Consider the following 20323-nt stretch of genomic DNA (forward strand, 5'->3'; position numbering starts at 1 on the left):
GCTGGTCGCCCCGTGTTGATTCAACTTTGTAGAGCTAGCCCGGGTAAGTCTTCACTTATGGTGCAGAAAACAGTTGTTGTTTTGAACTACTGCAATAAACTAGGCCTTTGATTTCATATGTCCTATTTCTTTCTTCAGGAAAAGTGTTTCACGTCTAGTTGCTTTGGTCACGAAACTTGCCTAGTAGCCTAGTCCTTGCGACTGACTGTTCTGATACTGTTTTAGAAATGGCATCAAAGACTGCTCTGATTTATGATGAGGAGATGACCCGCTACAAACTCCTCTGGGTTGAGTAAGTTTCATATGAATAGCGTAATAACCCGTTCTATTTGTCCATTTGCAATTTTACCAAACTGAATTCCTCTTCTTCCTTCTTTCTCTCTTGGAATTCGATGTGCAGCCCTGCTTGTAAAATTGAAGTACCTGAACGTCTTACTGCCAGTTATGGAGCTCTGCTTGCCAAAGGCCTATCAGAGCGCTGTGTCTCCATCCCTGTTCGTCAAGCAACTGATGAGGAGATCTTACTGGTACACAGGCAAGTGTTGCCTTAGGGCTTGTTTGTCATCACCAACATTAACACAAGAGTCACATCTATCTTAATGATTCCATCTGTTTCAACAGCGAGGAGTATCTTGAAGCTGTCAAACAGACTCCCCACATGACGCTGGAGGATCTAATGACTTTCACCCAGCAGTATGGAGATGTTTATTTCCATCCGGTGAGATGCATCTGCCAGATATATTACAGAATGTCTTCTTAGCCTTCAGAGAGGCTAATTACTTACAAACTCTCTGTTTCTGTTGGTGACAGAACATCTTCCACTGTGCCAAACTGGCGATAGGGGCCACCCTGCAGTTAGTGGACAGTGTGATGACGGAAAAAGTGAGGAATGGAATTGCATTAGTCAGGTGAGTCCATGAAAAGAGGGCCAGGAGCAAAATAATCTAACATGTTGTTCACGTATGCATTATTGTTATTATTATTATTACACTGATTCTTGAGAATTTGCCTAAAACATGTCTCACTAAGAAAAGTGCTGATTCTGTTGGAAATTAATACCATTTCCATGAACAAAAAGATTCAAGGTTATAATCAGGGGGTCCTTTGCACAAATGTGAGGTTCTTTAAAGGTTTATTTTATTTTTGTATTAATTTAATGATTATATGCTGGCCCATACCCTACAAAATCAGTTGTCCTCGAATAGGAGATAATCATTTTGACTTGATTAAAAACACTAAAATCAATCATTTAATTTAATGATATCTTTACCACATGAAAGAGTACATTGTATTATGTATTAGAAACTCCAAACTGTACGTTTTGAGCAATATTTACTATTATTTCGTGGCTGCTCAAAATGTGTCCCACATTTTCGTCACCACCGTCAGATATTTATATAAGGCAATAAAATCAGGCAACTACAAGGTCAACTACATTCTTGAGGACCTCATTTTCAAACCTTCAGCCGTACTGCATGCTTTAAGATCACTCAAGCTCCCATTAGTTTGCTATTTTCTCTTAAAGTTGTTCATATTTTTGGACACTGCTACTGTCACAACCATAACATGTCAACACCGTCTCTTTTGTATACAAAATATTAGATTAGATTATAAAATAAATGTATACTTTTTAAGAAGAGGTTGGAAGTAGCCAGCAATAGGATGCAAACAGGGTGGATAATGTGAACAATTCAGGCATATCATGTGAAAGAGTAGATTTTTGTCACCACCGTCAGATGTCACCCTCCGTCAGGTTTTCTGCTTAACGGTGGTGAAAAAAGCCTCCAAATGGTCCTCAACGGAGGCTTTTTGGACCAAATAGTTAAATAAAGTTGTCAAGCAAGACTTGAGTGGTATTCATTTTGGAATTTTATGTTGTAATGAAACCACTGTCAACACCGTCAGATTAGTGTCACACCGTCAGATTCATTTTTCATTTGTTTTAAATAAATATGCTTACAATATGTTTCTTCAGTGGTGTAGTTATTAAAGTAATAGTCTGTTTTAATTCAAAAATATGGTTGTTGGATTTAAAAAGCATACTTTTTCTATTTAGGCCTAAAAAAACGTTGTATATGTACTGGAAAAAATGCCTATTTTATGAAAAAAATACAAAAAGGGGAGGTTGCACCGGTACATTGCTGAACAGCTAAGACCTTGGTCTATAATGACATACCTTCAGATTTTGTAATTTAACTAACTTTTTTTTTTTCAAAATTAAAACCTGTTTTAGGCAAATTCTCAAGAATCAGTTTATTCTCTCTTTTTATGTGTGTTTTTCTTCAGACCCCCTGGTCATCACAGCCAAAGAAGTGCTGCCAACGGTTTCTGTGTTTTCAACAACGTCGCCATTGCTGCTCACTACGCTAAGAAACACTATGGTGTTAAAAGGTTGGTATGCAGTGTGTAGGGCAAATTTGTTTGCATACACTTGGCTATATTGACTAAATGGAATGCTTTGTATTGTTCTCTTTTCAAGGGTTCTGATTGTTGACTGGGACGTGCATCATGGGCAAGGTGTTCAGTACTGTTTCGAGGAGGACCCAAGGTCTGATGTACTTAGATTGCACACCATATTGGAATCCATTCAAAACTAAACCGATCAAGGAGGACTAAACTTATCCGGCCCTCTACTAGTCTACCCATGAATGCTTTTACCTATTTTTCAGTGTACTCTACTTCTCTTGGCACCGCTTTGAGCACCAAAGCTTTTGGCCCAACCTTCCAGAATCAGATTATGACAACGTGGGAAAGGGAAAAGGAGCAGGATTTAATATCAATGTACCATGGAATAAGGCAAGGTTCTTAGCAACATACCGAAGCATCCCTAATCCATCCCACATATAGCGTGATCACTGATTATTTTTTTCAGGAAGGTTTTGAGGACTTTTCATCTGACTGATTTATGTGGCGTTGTTGGTACTTGCCCTGAAATTTCCTATCCATTGTGTAGGTGGGAATGAACAATAGTGACTACCTCTCTGTCTTCTTCCATGTGCTACTGCCAGTTGCTTATGAGGTAGGCCGCAGATCTTTGCTTAAGCACTCACAGCAGTTGAGTGATTGAACTGTAAAGCAATGTCACTTACCAGTAATCCCTATGTTGAATATGTCATTATACTACATGCATATTTTTCATAATATTTTATGTTTTTCATCTATCTATCTCCTTCCTAGTTCAACCCTGAGCTAGTTCTGGTGTCAGCAGGGTTTGATTCCGCCATAGGAGACCCAGAGGTTAGAAGCGTGATTTTCCATATGGTTACTTACAGTACTTGTTGGTATTTGATCCTGTGACAAACAAACCTTGGCTCTGATTTTCAGGGTCACATGTGTGCCACTCCAGAGATCTTTGCTCACCTCACTCACCTACTGATGCCCCTGGCAGGGGGCAAGTTGTGCGCGGTTCTTGAGGTGAGCTCACACTGGGGCAGCTTCAGAGGGGTTTTTTCATGATGCCCATACAGTGTATCAGGTCGTTCACAGGTCGCTCTGTGTTTTTGTTTGTAGGGTGGATATCACTTGACCTCGCTTGCCCAGTCAGTGTGCCAAACCGTGCAGAGCCTCCTAGGGGATCCTGCTCCTCTGCTGACCAATGTGAGCTCCCCATGTGAGAGGTGGGTCAAGTGCAAAACATGTTCAAATAGTCACAGGAGTGTTGCCTGGTTCTAGAATATTCTTTCAGTATTCATCAGTATTCATTTCTGATGTACTTTCCCCTTTCCCCTAAGTGCACTGGAGTCCCTTCAGAATGTGAGGTCTGCACATCAACAGTATTGGACTTGCTTTAAACACTCTGGTATGCTGTCTCAAGCCTAAATCTCTTTCTGTTCCAAGTTAACTGTGTGTTATCTACAAAGATACACTGGGCAGGAACAATATAGATACAGGAATATCCTCCCTTTGTTCCCTGTGCTGCAGCTGCGGCCCCAGTCCCAGAGCCCAGCACCAAACGCCTCAGGACAGATGTGGGTGGTGGTGGTGAGGAAGTCCAGGCGGAGCAGGTGACTGGACAACAGGCAGAGGAGCAGACAGAGGAGGAAGTGGTCTGGCCTGAGCCTCTACCTAGGACAGCCCCTTCAGTCTGCACAGCTGCTGCGCTCCCTCCTGGTGGGGAGGACTCCCTGCCACAGGGCTGTCGGTGCTTGGTGGATGCATCCCACTCTTCAATCGGAACAGTGCAGAAACTTAGGTGAGTAATTATGTTGATGCTCTGAATGTGCTGCAATAAGGCATGAGAGTGTTTTTTCAAAGTATCAAAAAACAAGAGAATGCGCACACATCTCAGTTGTACAGGTGCTGGACCAAAAAGAAGTGAAAAGAAATGATAATGGTCTGCACACTAATGGAAGCTCCCAAACGTTTATTTAGCACAACGTTGGTCCGAAACGTTGTGCTAAATAAACGTTTGGGAGCTTCTATCAGTGTGCGGACCTTTATCATTTCTTTTGTTTTTTTCATAGTGCCAGTGTGATATTTGCATTATTTCCAGAGATGAGCTCAATGAAGGAGATGTGAAGGATGAGAGGGTGGTGGGAAGCCTCCGGCAGGTGATCTCACTTTTGGACCAAGTGGATAAGAAAGAGGTGAGTTGTTCGATATGAGCTGTTCAATTTTTCCACTGTAAGTCAACAGTCATAGCATCGCAAAGAGTGAACAAATGAGACGCCAAAAAGGTTTTAGTTTAGCTGTATGTTATCACAGGCCCACATCTTTCACATTTTATAAACATGTAAATATTTTATTAGGTATTTTATCAGACATGTTGTTTAGTTAAGCTAATGTACATATGTTTTATGTACAGTGCCACATAATGTGGTAGACCTGCAACAGATGGTTTCCACTCTCTTGAACTTCCAGAACTTTATGTGTATCTAACATTCCCTGAAATGCATTTGTTTGGTCATATGAAGCAGTAAACTACAGTATATGCATTTTCTGAGACAATATGCCACATTGCTAAGCCAATGAAAGTCTGTTCTACTTATTGCTTTTTACTTACAGTATGTTTTGGTGTATTTTATATTAGCATAACTTACTAATGTTTGGAAGCATTTTATATGTATCTGACTTGATTGTCGAACCTAAAGCTGCTGGTGACTTTCTTTTAGATCCGCAATGGTTTGGCACTGGTGCCAGATATATCTCTGGCTGTGAAATTTGCTGTTCAGCATGCACTAACCTCCACTGACCGGTATGCTCCAGTTTAATTTGCATCACTTGAGTCTTTGTTGTCCAGGTATGCTGTTTTCGTGCTGTGACGGTGTGATGGTGTGCATAATGTGTAGGAATGCAGTATTGCTCTTTTATTAGCACCATATGAAACAAGATGGAATGACCACTTGACTGCTTACACATGACTGCAATGATGCTTTTCTCGTCTTGGCCTATGCTCAGGGTTCTGGTAGTATTGGTTGGTGATGATGAGTTGCCGGTGGACTCAGACGATGGGTGAGTTTTACAACAAAGCATGGGTCATATATTTCAGTGGTGGTAAAAATGCTGTGATCAAATACATGCAGTTAGTTTTCTGCTGAATTAAATACTTCAAAACAGAATTTAATGTTAGATACTGTAGTGCAATAATTGTATCCATTAAAGGTGTGTTCATTGTGTAGTTGTTTCGTTTCAAAACTATAGGAGAGTCCTCTTGGTACAGATTTGCAGTAAAGAGCCTAAACTCCAAAAATCCCAGTACCATGTTTCAGTGTGCTTGAAGCAAGTAAGTAACTGTTTAAGTAACTGTTTCAAGTTGTCACACAGTTTCTTGGAAAGACAATTGACTGCTCCTTCTGTTGTGGCTTCTTTGGTCTTAATAATGTTTTTTTTATATATAGAGATGTTTTCTGGCAGACCATACTAAATTTCATGACTTCCCTGATATAGTTATTAGAGAATGATCGACACTCTAAGAAAAGTCTAAACGGAAAACAAAGCAATTCTATTTCAGAAATTCAAAGTTAATACACAATGTTCAAAAAACTTAACCTAATGTTTAGCTGGAGTTGGCAGTATATCACTTAATATTCAGCTTTTTAAGCCATGGTACATTACAGACATAGTATGATCAATTCTCGTTTTATAGAAATTATCTTAAAAGTAAGTTGTGATGCACGATAGATACAAAATACTATATATATCAACCTGGACAATACAAGCATTCACACCAGATTAGGGAATGCAGAGATGTGAAACCTTGTGTCCTTTGCCTCAGCTGATGAAGAAATACAACTGTCCCCGATGGCTGTGTGCTTGATAAAGCCTTTATAATGTTGCTCTTCAGGGTCCCAGTGATGTTGCCGGGTTGCTGCACTCTGTACTGGGCCTACTGCTGCCCATGGCATACCAGCACAACCCCGGGATGGTCCTGCAGGTCCTGGCACAGGACAGCAGGGTGAAGGAGGCAGCGTGGGCACAGCTTACTAGCCTGCTACAGGGTCTTGCACTAGGGCACACACTGGCCCTGCTACAGGTGTGTGTGTGTGTGTGTGTGTGTGTGTGTGTGTGTGTGTGTGTGTGTGTGTGTGTGTGTGTGTGTGTGTGTGTGTGTGTGTGTGTGTGTGTGTGTGTGTGTGTGTGTGTGTGTGTGTGTGTGTGTGTGTGTGTGTGTGTGTGTGTGTGTCTGTGTCTGTGTCTGTGTCTGTGTCTGTGTCTGTGTCTGTGTCTGTGTCTGTCTGTGTTTGTGTTTGTGTGTTTGTGTGTCTGACACCAACATTAAAACTCCATTACTTTTAACTGAGTAAAACCCACTGATGACATCTTACTCACATCCATACCAAAGATTGCGCCACGCCAATAGCGTCAAATGCATAGACGTGACTGTCTTCGCCAGTGGACGTTGGCCTTTATGCATGGCAGGATGTGTTGAGTTTTCGAATCCCTAAATCTGAGTGCCCATATTGTCTGATGCTCTTTAGGAATCGCATCAGGCCCTAGTGAGGGCCACTGCGGCCTCTCTGATGGGGGACCCAGTCCCTGCCCTAGGGCCCCAGGGGGCTCTCTCCCCGGACGCTGTGCAGGCCATAGAGGGAGAGAGGAGGAGACTGGAGATGAAGTGGGGAATGCTGCACACCTCGGGTATAACCACTCACTCACTTTCCTCATGATTCATTCACATTTTGTTTGGAAAAAAAATGTAATTTCCAGTTGTGTGTGTCTGTACTCTTCAACAGTTGCCGGCAAGAAATCTCTGGAGCAAAACCAATGAAGCCATCACAGTATTATTTTGATACATTTCAATACTGACAACCATCTCTTTTTTATGATTTTGTTGTTTTTTACATTAAAGAGATATTCATACCAACTGCTGTTTCTGCATTGTCTCCCTGGTAATGTTGATTGGATGTTTTTGACTGTGACTATTACCACACACACAAAAGAATGATTTGCAAAAACACCTCCCATTTGTCACTTGTAACGATTGTGAAACACTTCCTCTGGTCTTGCATTAAACAGAAACATTTTGGACATGAGACATTTTATGGTCAGGTCACTGTGAAGACTGGAAATATTGGTAAGAAGATTTTGTTTATTCAGATATTATGCAGAGTTACACTCTTAGGTTACTTTGTCACTTATGATTAGACAACAGTGCATACGACTTTAACGCTAATATTCTGCCCTGAATGATAATTAAATGATGTAAAATCTATAGTTGTTTGTTATGATCTTGAATGTTATGAAATTGTGCCATATCAGTCTTTAGGGCACATTGCGTTTATCTGACGCAGACATCCCACCATAGACTGGCGCTGTGGGGTAGGTACCAGCTACCTCCTCTTAGTGATTCACAGCCCATTGATTCTAATTTGGTCCTCTCCCTTTGGTCCATTGTTGTCCATCGGTGTGTTTGGAGTGTCCGCTGTCCGCCCCGTCCTCTTTTCCTGCCCCGGTGCTCCAGGTGTTACAACAAAACAACGGAATCCCTTGCTTTGCGTATTTGCCTATCTAACCAGCATTTGGCCCCGAATCGCCGCCACAGAATGTCCACAACTCCGACCAGATCCGCGATGCAGTCTGCCAAGATGAAAAAGGACGAATCATTCCTTGGGAAGCTGGGAGGCACGTTGGCCAGAAAGAAAAAGTCAAAAGAAGGTAATATCTATTGCCTATTTTTTTCAGCGGTCATGGAAGCCATGTGACATATTCAAGTTATGTTGTTTTTTCGGGCTTCTCTCATGAACAATAGCCTAGATTACGTAGCCTACCGCAGGAGTCTACAGTAGCCTAAATCAGATTACAGACTACAATACGAATTAATTTGGTTTTGAAGACAATGACTCAGTCGAGCCAAATGTTGGTGCAAGAGACATTGTCGGCACAAGCTGCACTTCAATTTGCGTCTGTGATGTCTAGCCAGCTGGTAGGCTATTTGTGTGTGAAAGCAAGACGACTGTCAGATTATTTTTTAGCATTTTATTTTCTCTTTATAAACTTTACCTAAGGATATACATGCTAGCCTCCTTTACGACTTAAAAGCAGCCACATTTTCGTCTGTCAGCTGTCAGTGAAAGCAAAAAGTGCGGATTAAAGAAAGCAGACATACATTCCACATGCTATAATAAACAGAAATAGCCTATGTGTTACCCATGCCAGGAATTCAAGGTTATTTAGATCATGTGTAGGCCTGCTGCTCCTGGTTGAGTTCAATTTTCAAACTTGACAAAAGTTGTTGTGAACTAACGCACTCTGACGCTGGATCCTTTATCGAGCAAGGCTACTTCATTCATTCCAGCCATTTATTTACGCAACTATTTTAAAATCTCAGACATCCCCCTTCCCTTCAATGACTATGTGAACAGCTGCAAGTGTGTGTGTGTGTGTGTGTGTGTGTGTGTGTGTGTGTGTGTGTGTTCCTTCACTCGTTTTCGTTTGTTTGTTATTTTCCATATAAGGGGTTCTGGAGGAGGGGTCAGGAGGTTAAATGGAAGTGCTAATTGTTGAGGAATCCCAGTAAATTCTTATTGTCAGCTCTTAAGACGTCTTCTTCCTCTCTGAAGGTCAGCTAGATTTTATTTGAGAGGTGCCAGTCAGTAGCCTGGCGATGAGAGATAGACCTAGTACTCTTGCAGTCAATAATGAGGTATAGGCCTATAAGACAAATGATACATGTTTCCTTATCCAGTCAAAAAAACGAGCAACAAAAAGAATAAAATGTAACTTAATTGTACTATTTTTGTTTACTAAACCAAGGACAAGGTATCTAACTACTGACATGCAGCTAAAGCTGAAATTAGTTTTACACATTTTACTGACTGATAATCTAAGGGAAGTAGCGGGTAGCAGAGTAGCGTTGCACAGTGTCCAAGAGTGATAAGCACTCTATTCAAATGCAAGTCATTGTTTTTGGTCAAGCACTCCTAGAAGCATCCTGATAGCAGCTTCCAGTAAGCCTAGTGTCTCTGAGTTTTTCCACAGTTTTCTATACACAGACTCTCAAAAGTAAGTTGTTCAAATGTATTTGTTGAAAGTATAGTGTTAAAATAGCTGTAGGAACTGTTTAAGTTATTATATTAATAGGCTATATAATTATGGATATAATTTGATATATTTCAAATTATCACTCAACTCTGAACTTGTGTCATAACATGCTATTATACATTTATCACAATGCACATTATGGTCTATTACAAATTCATGTATTTTATTATTATTGTTGTACAATGAATGTTTGCATATTTTTGTTTTGGTCTGCTACACAAAATGGAGCATCTGATTTCTTGGTGGTGATGTGATCTGTATCATCTGTGATGAACACCCACCCTGCCAAGAGAAATGTCTCACTTCTCTGTTTCTTGATGGTTTACTGTTGTGTATGCCCACCTGTTGCCAAGGGTGACAAGGGAAGTACAGTGTCATTATTTGTGTTGCCTGTGAGGACCAAGAAAAGTCACAGGTCCATCATACTGCATGATTTTGTGATTAGTGTTTGCATTGACATTGCATGGCCTTATTAGCGTGGTTAAAACCAGACTCATTCACTTTGTGAATAGTGTCTGGGGACTCACGATTGAGAAACGTTTCCAACACTAGCATGTTGATGGGCCTACACTTTGGCTTTAAGGCAATACACATTAGACTAGATGTTCTCATGTCCTTGGAAGTCTTGTTCACATGAGACATTTTGCTTTATTCATTACCATTGTTTATGCATGTCCAAGTGTGGACAGTACACAGATCATTACTGTGCCACCATGCAGCTGCTATTGATATTGAACTCGTGAGTGACTTGCAATATTGTTTTTATACCCAAACATATTTTTACAATAAAACACTGTCTCTACTTCTATAGAAAACTCATAGTCATAATTATAAACCCAACTACTTAATTCAGACTATGGTTAAAAAAAACATTAATAGCTTACAGGAAACATAATGTAATGCTTTTCTGAGTCATGGCATGGGTTTAGATGTTTATCCCAGACTTGTCGGCAAGTATTGTGTGTCTGTTGGTCAGTTCCAGCACATATCCAGCACACTGTCTGAAATAGCCCGTGCTAAATTTGAGGTTGCACACACCTCACCAGCACTAAGAGTGTATTTATATCTGTGCCACAGTAAAACATGCCCCCCAAGGAAAAGGGAAACAGTGTAGTAACATTGTAAAATCTCTCTCTCTCTCTCTCTTTCACCCTCTCTCTCTCTCCCTCTCTCTCTCTCTCTCTGTCTCTCTGTGTGTGTGTGTGTGTGTGTGTAGATGTGTGCGTGTGCGTGCACGAGTTTGTTGGTGGCACACTCTGTGTGCCTTGAGAGCTACTGCAGTCAATAAGTCACTCTGTTCTGCTAATGGACTTGAACATGAAAATGGTTTTTCATTATGACTGCAGAGTATGGTGGAACAGAGGGTCTTAACCGAGGCAAGGCATTGAACAGGATTGATTAGCGATTGCGGCAAATCTGATTTGAAATTGTACAGTGTGTACTCAGGATCTGTGTCAGACAATTCAATTGAGAATAGTGAGATAGTTCTCATCCCAATCAAAACACTGAAATCTCAAACGCTCTATTTGCAGTGGTATCATCTCTAAATTTTCATTTTACCTGTAAGATCAGCATTTCCTCATTTTCTGTCCCGCGGTGGTGGGTGCATCATGTTGTTCCCTTTCTCATTCTCACATACATGTTCCTGTTTGATTCAGTCCATGCGCAAACATTTGCCAAACACTTACCAGCAAAGGTAATTTTCTATGTCTGTCATAACAGTCAAAACCTCATCAGAACCCAGCACAAGAGTTACATCTGGATTTGCGTCAAGGTACAATACCTGCAGGTAGTGTCTGTCTCCACTCTGGTGCGGTGGGGTCAGTATGGCATCCTCAGGGCTGCAGGTCCCCTTGCCTGTCCAGTAGTGCACTCCCCTCCATCAGCTCACTTCCCCACTGTAACAGGAGCACGGTGGGTGGGGGTTGTGAAAGTGACCGAAATAACACGAGATGACGCTTTCACCGGTGCCTTGCCCCTTACTGCCCGTATACCCCCTCCCCTCCCCTCCACCCCCTCCCTCCCCACTCCACTCCACTCCCAGCCATACTTACCCGGCTACACACCCACACCGTCTCTTTACTAACGCAGACACACGCTTTTGGGGACATGGCGGGCTTTCTATGTGGGACAAAGCGAAAGAAACAAGGTAGAGTATCAGTTTAGGAGTGTGAGTGAGTGACTGCGTGTGTGTGTGTCTGTGTGTGTGTCTGTGTACGTGTGTGTTTTCTTCAGCCAGGTCTGCTCTGTGGTGCAGGGTAAATCCCTGAGGGTCTCCTGAGGTTGTACTACAGCATGTTATGGATCGGTGTGTTCGCTCAATGTAAATAGAATCGTACATCAGTGTTTTTGCACTGTCCACTACAGTGGCTTGATATTTAACAATCTAATGTTGGTTAGATCATTAGTGATTCATGCAGTTTATTTTCCACTGATCTTTTTTAATGGTGTGAATGTATGATCTAAAATTGTGTTCTTTTACGCAGATTTGAGATTTTTCCCTGTAGAATCCATACATCTGCATGACCAGAAATAGCATGGCATTATAAGGCCAAATTAAAGTGCAGCAATTACAGAGGAAATGCATGTGTAGCTGTGTAGATCTGGTAATTTGATGGCTATCACTGATGTATGCAGGCATCTGGAACAGCAGGAAGGAAAGGATCATTTCTTCTCTAACAAAATCATGTTTCTTTCTAAAGTATTATTGTGGACATTAAAAGCCTCAACTAGACATTGTTGATACCTGTTATGTCCAGTGACTTAACCAGCATAGGTGCATCTTTGCACTTGACTCTGGGTCTTTGATTGAAGTCCAAGACCACAGATAGAGTCATTTGGGGGAAATCCATCTAGTGTGATTGTGCTTGAAGTGGCTTGGCTGCAGGAAGTGGCTCTGATGTCACTCAGTGATGGCTATCTGGGTGGGGTGCTGTTGCACATTCTCTCTCATCTATGACAGATGTTAGCTCTACTCCTACACCCCTCCTCCCCTCTCCTCCCCTCTCCTCCTCCTTCTCCTCCTCTCCTCCCCTCCCCTCTCCTCTCCTCTCATCTCCTCTCCTCTCTGGGGTCATTGGCAGAGAGGTAATTCAGAAAGCACAGGAGCTAAATGGATTAGCTCTCAGCTCTGACGTTCTGGTTGGGCCAGCACGCTGCCGCCACTTGGGGAAGATGCAGATGGATGCAGAGATGGATCCAGTGGATGTAGAAGGGCACTAGGACCAGGGTGAACAACAGCAATGTTAATCTCCATCATCACCAGGGAGAACGGCTGTTTGTTATTCAAGTGTTCAATCAGACCACTAGATGAAAAAATCCCCTTTTCTGTGTCATACTGAGAAAATTGCTCATGAAAACATATTTCATGGGAAGCCATAATGTTAAAGTGTGTTATATAATTTAAGCACGTTCAGTGGTATTATACACAGTAGGCCTATGCTTGTTTGCAATGGAATATAAATAGTACAACTGAATGTTTCTGATGTAAGATGAAATCTTTTGCCATATTACGCTGAAATTGCACAATTCTTGTGACTGTACAGTTCACAACCTTCAATCGCATGTCATGTGTTTGGTGGTGTTTTTCTGTTTTTGAAAGCCTTGACCCACTGCTGTTTTTTTCTCTGTGTGTGTGTGTGTGCGTGTGTGTGCGTGTGTGTGTGTGTGTGTGTGTGTGTGTGTGTGTGTGTGTGTGTGTGTGTGTGTGAATAGTGAGTGACCTTCAGGAGGAGGGGAAGAATGCCATCATCGCATCCATGCAGCCCTCCTGTGCCGAGCTGCTCCCAGAGGACACGTTGCTAGGTAACGCTCCCCTGTCTATAAATCAATCGGTCAGCATCTACTTCTCCCGCCAGTAAAGCCCAGTGCTGGACCCACCGAATGGCCAGTGATGAAGGCTTAGAAATTCTGCGGAAGTAGTTGGTGTTTGCTGATAGATTATCTTAACTGTTTTCTATAATTATCTGTCGCTCTACAAAATGCTAACTACTACTGCTTAAATGAGAAATCCAACAGAAAAACAGCTGATGCGAAATCATTTCACATCATTTGTGATCCTTACTCATTACACAGCTGGTAAATGGTTGAAACCTGTTTAAAAATGCTCGCCATTCCTTCCTCAAAACCTGTAATGTCACAGAATCAGATGAGTGACAGTGAATAACAGGGAGGAAGTACTAGCCGCGGTGCACGAGGATGTGGGAGTGGCGGGGTGGGACTCACTCGGCGCACAGCTCCTTTCCCCGATCCCTTGCTGTCACCTCTGAGTCACATGGCGATGAGTGAATTCTCAGAACAGGGTGGGAGTTCATGGCGGCTCATGACTCAAGCGAAGGCAGCAGACTCTCTGCACAGTATTGTAGCATTCACGCTGGCAGACAGGGATCACCTTTGACCAGAAAGGCCATTTATTGGACTGGAGAATAAGACTTGAGCACAGAACGCAGATAAGAATACAGATACAAGGTGACTCAAGGGTAGTCACATATCATCATACCAATAAGGGTAATCACACACGCACACACATCAACTAGGATGAAGATATAAGACACTAAGCGTTATCGAATGAACAGCATGGAAAACGCAAATACAGCATCAGATAGATAGATAGATAGATATATACTTTATTGATAGATACTTTATAGATACTTTATCAACAACCAGCAATTACACTTTATCTCAATCATTGGTAGTGCTCACATTCACAGACACTACCAGTACCATAACCTCACAGCAGCATAACATCTTATCAAGAGGAGTGTAATTGCAGCAGATTTATTTCAGTCTTTTATCTGTTTTGTGTAGAGGAGAATGCTGAAAGGAATATACTGGATCCCAGCTCAAGAGAAAATCCCAAATTTAAAGACCTTCAAAAAGTAAGTTGCGCCCAGGTCTCATCTCAGACTGAAACAGTATAGAACGCAGCCAACAATAATGATTGTTTGGCTCATTCAGTCTGCTGATGTGTGATACAGTTCCTGTTTACTTTGACCACAGGTTCTTATTGACTGGATCAATAGTGAGCTGGTGGAAGAGAGGATCATTGTGAAGGACCTGGAGGAGGATCTGTATGATGGACAGGTGCTCCAGAAGTTATTTGGTAAGTTCCCATATGGAAATGTTCCATCACTGTGGTAAGCGTTGTTTGCCATAACAAGAGGCTTGCTATGGACCTATGAATATAACTGAAACAAACTTTATTGTGTGTGTGTGTGTGTGTGTGTGTGTGTGTGTGTGTGTGTGTGTGTGTGTGTGTGTGTGTGTGTGTGTGTGTGTGTGTGTGTGTGTGTGTGTGTGTGTGTGTGTGTGTGTGTGTGTGTGTGTGTGTGTGTGTGTGTGTGTGTGTGTGTGTGTGTGTGTGTGTGTGTCTTTGTGAAGAGAACTGAGAACTGAGACCCACGTAGTGCTGCAGATCTGTGAGAGAGTGACACCTTAACCGTGAGCTCTTCCACAGAGAAGCTGTCCCAGCGGAAGCTGAACGTGGCCGAGGTGACGCAGTCGGAGATCGGCCAAAAACAGAAGCTGCAGACGGTGCTGGAGGCGGTCAACGATGTGCTCAGACCTGAGGGCTGGTCCGTCGAGTGGGGCGTGGACTGTGAGTCCAAGACTATTTGAATATACACTACACACACATACATCACTCATGGATAGACACTGACATCAGGAGGCCAAAGAGGAAAGGCCACTAGTTCTGTTGCTAGAGCATCCACTCAACCTTGCAGAAATGTGCTTCTGTACTGTTGTAGCTTCTGTAATGCCAACACATGTCCTGTAATGCCATACATGTAAAGCTTAACACTGTTCAGCGCATGATGTAAGAAATACAGACAAGACATACTGTTGTCTATTAGACTGAACCCTATGGAAGCATATATGTAGCATGTAGACGTGATTCGCTGATTGATTGCATAAATAGTTTGCCATGCATTTTACGGATCGAATTGTCATTTGGAATTTATCAACACATGGAGCGTGGCGAAGTGCATTGCAATCACAGGGGCGCTATTTCTTTCCATTTGTACTCAAAAGAATTGACAAAATGTTCACTCTATTTTTTTTGCAAGACATTTCTCAAATTGAATCGAGGATTTCATTGCCACTTGGCATATTAAAATAAACTTTGAATATTGAATTTGTAAATGAATTATTAAATTGCATAATGAATTGTCAATTGCATAATGCAATGACATTCTGAATTGCAAATACAAAATGCATTACCATTTGAATTATGCTACATACTGTATATGCTTCCATAGAACCCCAACAAGGGGCACTCACCTGCACAATTTTATCAAGTCCATAATTACCAAAGGCCTAATGTCTCATCATCGTCCTCACTTGCTCGATCTTGAATATATGTTTTCACAGCAATCCATTCGAAGAACCTGGTTGCTATTGTATACCTGTTGGTGGCCCTGGCCATGCACTTTCAGGCTCCTATCAGACTCCCAGAGCACGTGTCCGTCCAGGTGGTGGTGGTCAAGGTGGGGAGCACTAATAGTCCAGTCTGAAATTGATTCGAAATGTTGTAAGATGATAATTTCACTCAGTTGTAAACTCTCTTTGTCACATTCTGGTGGTGTTAGGGATAGCAGCCATAGCAGCACATGCCTTATTCATACTTACTATAACAAAGCAGGTCCTAGTTATGTCCTCCATCAATAAATCATTTGACTCAAAATCAAAACATTTCCTGCAGAAAAAAGAGGGCCTCTTACACACCTCCCATGTGACCAAGGAGCTCACAACAACAACAGAGTAAGTGACCTCCTCCACAGTCTATTCACAACAGCAGTGTAGCCTATCTCCTGCACAGTCTATTCATGAGTTAGATATATCCTGCACAGTCTATTCACAACAACATAATTAGATATCTCCTGCACAGTCTATTCACAACAACAGAGTTAGATATCTCCTGCACAGTCTATTCACAACAACAGAGTTAGATATCTCCTGCACAGTCTATTCACAACAACAGAATTAGATACAGTATCTTCTACTGCACATCCTAGTCACAATAACAGAGTAAGAGATCTCCTGCACATTTCTGAAGTGTTTGCTCTTCACATTGCCATCTAGTGGCAGTAAATATAAATCCATACAGACCTCATATAGTCAAGACAAGGTTAGGCAGTAATAATGCATATATGTTTATAGCCTACTAATACCTATTGTAACATGTGATATTTTTCTTCAACTGTATTTTGCAGGATGATGATGGGAAGATTTGGTAAGTCATCCATTTTACCAGCATTATTATTTGTATACATTTTAGTTGATTTCACTCTGATTAGGCAGATAAGTGATAATAAATTCATAAAATCTCCCATCAATACTCAGCCATTTGTATTTGTCATTTCAGAGAGGGATGCTTTTGACACATTGTTGGATCATGCCCCTGACAAGCTCAACGTCGTCAAGACGGTAACATGTTATTTTACGGTTAAATTCATTTATCTGTACTTCTCACGGAGCTCAATGAAACCTGTGAAATAATATCTGTATTTAGAAAGGCCAGATTGTGTAATGTGTGAGTGTGCAGGGTGCCAGAGCCAATACGTGCATGTACTGTACTGTACACTGTGTTCTCTGCTCCTCTCTGCAGTCTCTCATTACCTTCGTCAATAAGCACCTTAACAAGCTGAATCTGGAGGTGACAGAACTGGAGTCACAGGTACATTCACTGCAGTACACCCGTTGAGATCAAAATGGCCTGCCACCGGTTACAATCAATTTGCTCTGTAGAAAATGCCACTGTTCTCTGGCTGTCAATCATTTCCTGTAGCTGTACGAAATGTGTAACAGAATTGCAAAAGTCTGAATGGAATATTCCATGCCTTAATATTAAATCCCTCTTTCTCCTCAGAGGCTCTGATGTTTTGCCATAAATAATATGTAATTACGCAATTATGTAATTATCATGCTCAAACATTAACTTATGAAATATAATACTACATAATACCCACCCACGATGCATTTCTCAGGTTCAGCTCTTTCTTAGACTGCTAAGGCAAGTGTTTATTTTAGTGTCTGATTGGAGGAATTGAATTCCGCCCTTGTGTCCAGTTTGCAGATGGTGTTTATCTAGTGCTGTTGATGGGGCTCCTGGAAGACTACTTTGTTCCCCTGTATAACTTTTACCTTACGCCTGAGAGCTTTGAGCAGAAAGTAAGTGTGACACTGGGGCTGGTGCGCTCTTTGATGTGCCTATTCTTGTCATGCTATCTGTGCTGGAGCCTTTTATGCATTATTTATTGGGTACATGCTGTAATCTGAATATATACTTGTTGGTGTGTGGGCAGATGTGAAATATATACTCTCCCTCAAAGTGTTTTTAAATGATGATATTGTCTAGTCGCAACCAGACTTCAAATGCATGTCCCCTTCACCACATGTGGCTATTGTATACAGTATGTGTATCTGTATGCCAGTATACTACCAGCTATACCCAGAAACTAAAAGGCTCTTGTTTCTGGGCAAGAACCCGAATTTAGATATCTTAAAAGGCTCTGGATTTTGTTGTTTTTTGTTTGTTTCTATTTTGGAGATGAAAGAGAATCGTACGAGTCCATTTGGCATCATTCTGAAAGCTCACTTGTGTTTTAGCACAGCCTGATGGGAGCATATGACCACTATTCACCCTTCAGGGAGTCACCAAAACACATGCACATTGTCACTGATGAAACCCTCTGGACTAAAACATTATTATGTTTACTAGCAGACACTTTTTAAGCTAATAGCTTATAGTATATATATACATTGCCTACTTACAAAACACAGAGCAATGCACCGTCCTAAGAACATCAGTTATAGTAATTATTTAATAATATATATTTAAAGACATTACAGATGTAACTAGTTGTAATAATAATACGTTGTAGTAATTTTATTACTAGTTTATTTATTCAGATTTATAATTATTGATCCCTGACGTTTTGACCCCTGAATCAAACCTCTGGTCTGGAACTGCAAGCATGATGCTCTCCCACTCCACTGTGTCTATTGAACTGAGAAGAAAGTACAAAATGTGATCTTCTAAGAAAGGATCGAATTGTCTCTGCTCATTCCAAGCCAGTGGGCTGAACACACATCCTGCCCTCTGTCTCCCTCAGGTACACAACGTGGCCTTCGCCTTTGAGCTTATGCAGGACGGAGGTCTGAAGAAGCCCAAAGCAAGGCCAGAGGGTATTACAGCTTTACTCTCTCATGTGTTATGATTTGTTTGAAACAGGACTGAATGTCATATCATTGCTGTCCAGCTGGGGGAGCCCTAGCACTTCTTATGTCAAACAAGGAGCATGGAGTGTTAAAACTGACAGATATCAAATATGTTCCTTTGTAAATATGCCCCATTTATAGCAATATTTCCTGGACAGATGATTCCTGTCTATCATTAGGCATATAATTTGTGGTCTTCTTCAATTCCCAGTCATGATGGGGTGATAATAGGCCTGTGATTGAACCAAATCGACAATTTATTCTTGTTGTACCTCTTCTTTTTTCTTTCTCATTCCTCTTTCGTTTTTTTTCTTCTGTGCCAGATGTTGTGAACCTGAACCTGAAGTCCACCCTGAGGGTCCTCTACAACCTGTTCACCAACTACAAGAACTCCGAGTGATGGCCCCTCAGCACACGGAAGTGGCAGGAGCCTGCCTGGTGCCTTCACCAGATGGAGCTTAGATCATGGAGCTTTATCCTGCGCTCTGGGCTGCTGGACGTATGCCCGCAATCAAACACACTTTACATCATACACACGCACGCACTCTCACACACACTCTCACACACACTCTCACACACACACACACACACACACACACACACACACACACACACACACACACACACACACACACACACACACACACACACACACACACACACACACACACACATACCGGCCTAATATTGTGTGTGCGCTGCTGTCAAGTTGACGGTTGGAGCTTCACAGTCTTGGTTTGGATGGAAAATCCTATCCATCGCCTCCACGTCTCCCATATGTGCTGAGTGAGTCACGTCAGGCTGCAGGAGCGCCACCATCAGTACCTGATTGGCAGACGACATGGACAGATATTTATTACTAATGGTGTCATGCAAACGAGCTCCCCGCTTAGGACGCCTTGGAGAATGTGCCGCCTTCCCTGGAATATGTTTTGACCTCAACACGCTGCCCTTATGCACTGAAGAATTATTGACATTGTCATTACTATGAATGTGTGTGTTTTTTTTTTATGATTCATTCATGTTGCCATGCGTGTGCCATGTCGTTACAATATTGATGTAGAAACCAAATGCTTTGAATTGCCATGTTGCCTTACTCTGAGAATGTGTCTGTTGAATGGTGGGGTGAAATGATTATTGATTGTGCAGACTGGGCAGACAGGATTTCACCCCCAGTGCAGTCCACAACCAAAAGAAAAAAAGCTTTTTCGAACTCTGTGTTAATTATTTAGAGCTATATCAAAATGAGTTTCGGTTCTATGGAGCGAAGCAGATTTGCAAGAGAGCTGAATGACTGATAATGTCTACTTCGGCAGTGTTTTTGTCCTGAAATAATAAAAAAAAAGAAACACATCAGCCCACCACATAACAATCGTGATTTATTTACACGGAACAATACAGCCTATTTTAAGGGAGTCTGAGTCTGCTCGCCAAATGTAATTCCCATGGCTTAAGTTTAGATTTAAAGATTTAACTTGCAGTTATTTCCAGGCTTTGCCTCGCTTTTGTATTAGTGCATGCTTATTTCCCTAGTTACCATGGTTACCCCCATCCCTTCGTACGGCTGGAGGAGGAAATGAGGGGGTGAAGGCTCTGCAGTGTCTTGCCTACAGAGGGAGTGGAG

At 41.8% G+C, this 20323-nt stretch overlaps 2 protein-coding genes across 4 annotated transcripts; both read left to right on the plus strand.

Moving 5' to 3' along the window:
• Positions 1-610: 610 nt before the first annotated feature.
• hdac10 (histone deacetylase 10) lies at positions 611-7303 on the plus strand (the record flags this gene model as incomplete). Its single annotated transcript, XM_062547906.1, has 18 exons — positions 611-718; positions 811-908; positions 2287-2391; positions 2480-2548; positions 2670-2796; positions 2954-3019; positions 3178-3237; positions 3325-3414; positions 3511-3617; positions 3732-3799; positions 3922-4192; positions 4493-4586; positions 5112-5194; positions 5398-5451; positions 5641-5722; positions 6284-6472; positions 6918-7077; positions 7173-7303. Coding segments are annotated over 18 exons (1866 nt in total), but the record flags the coding sequence as incomplete, so codon positions are not given.
• Positions 7304-7814: 511 nt separating this feature from the next.
• On the plus strand, positions 7815-20055 carry parvb (parvin, beta). 3 transcript variants are annotated; one of them, XM_062547147.1, is made up of 13 exons: positions 7815-8094; positions 13195-13284; positions 14287-14357; positions 14479-14581; positions 14936-15076; positions 15850-15965; positions 16181-16239; positions 16692-16711; positions 16844-16905; positions 17087-17155; positions 17548-17649; positions 18594-18666; positions 19023-20055. In XM_062547147.1, exons 1-13 carry the CDS (start codon positions 7983-7985, stop codon positions 19097-19099), a joined length of 1095 nt encoding a protein of 364 aa, XP_062403131.1. In that variant the 5' UTR covers positions 7815-7982; the 3' UTR covers positions 19100-20055. The 3 variants fall into 3 exon arrangements, with proteins under 3 accessions (XP_062403131.1, XP_062403134.1, XP_062403132.1); XM_062547150.1 differs by lacking the exon at positions 7815-8094 and adding an exon at positions 9343-9441; XM_062547148.1 differs by lacking the exon at positions 7815-8094 and adding an exon at positions 11535-11629.
• The last annotated feature ends 268 nt before the right edge of the window (positions 20056-20323 follow it).

This window comes from Sardina pilchardus, chromosome 10, assembly GCF_963854185.1.
Source record: "Sardina pilchardus chromosome 10, fSarPil1.1, whole genome shotgun sequence".
Lineage (NCBI taxonomy): Eukaryota > Metazoa > Chordata > Actinopteri > Clupeiformes > Clupeidae > Sardina > Sardina pilchardus.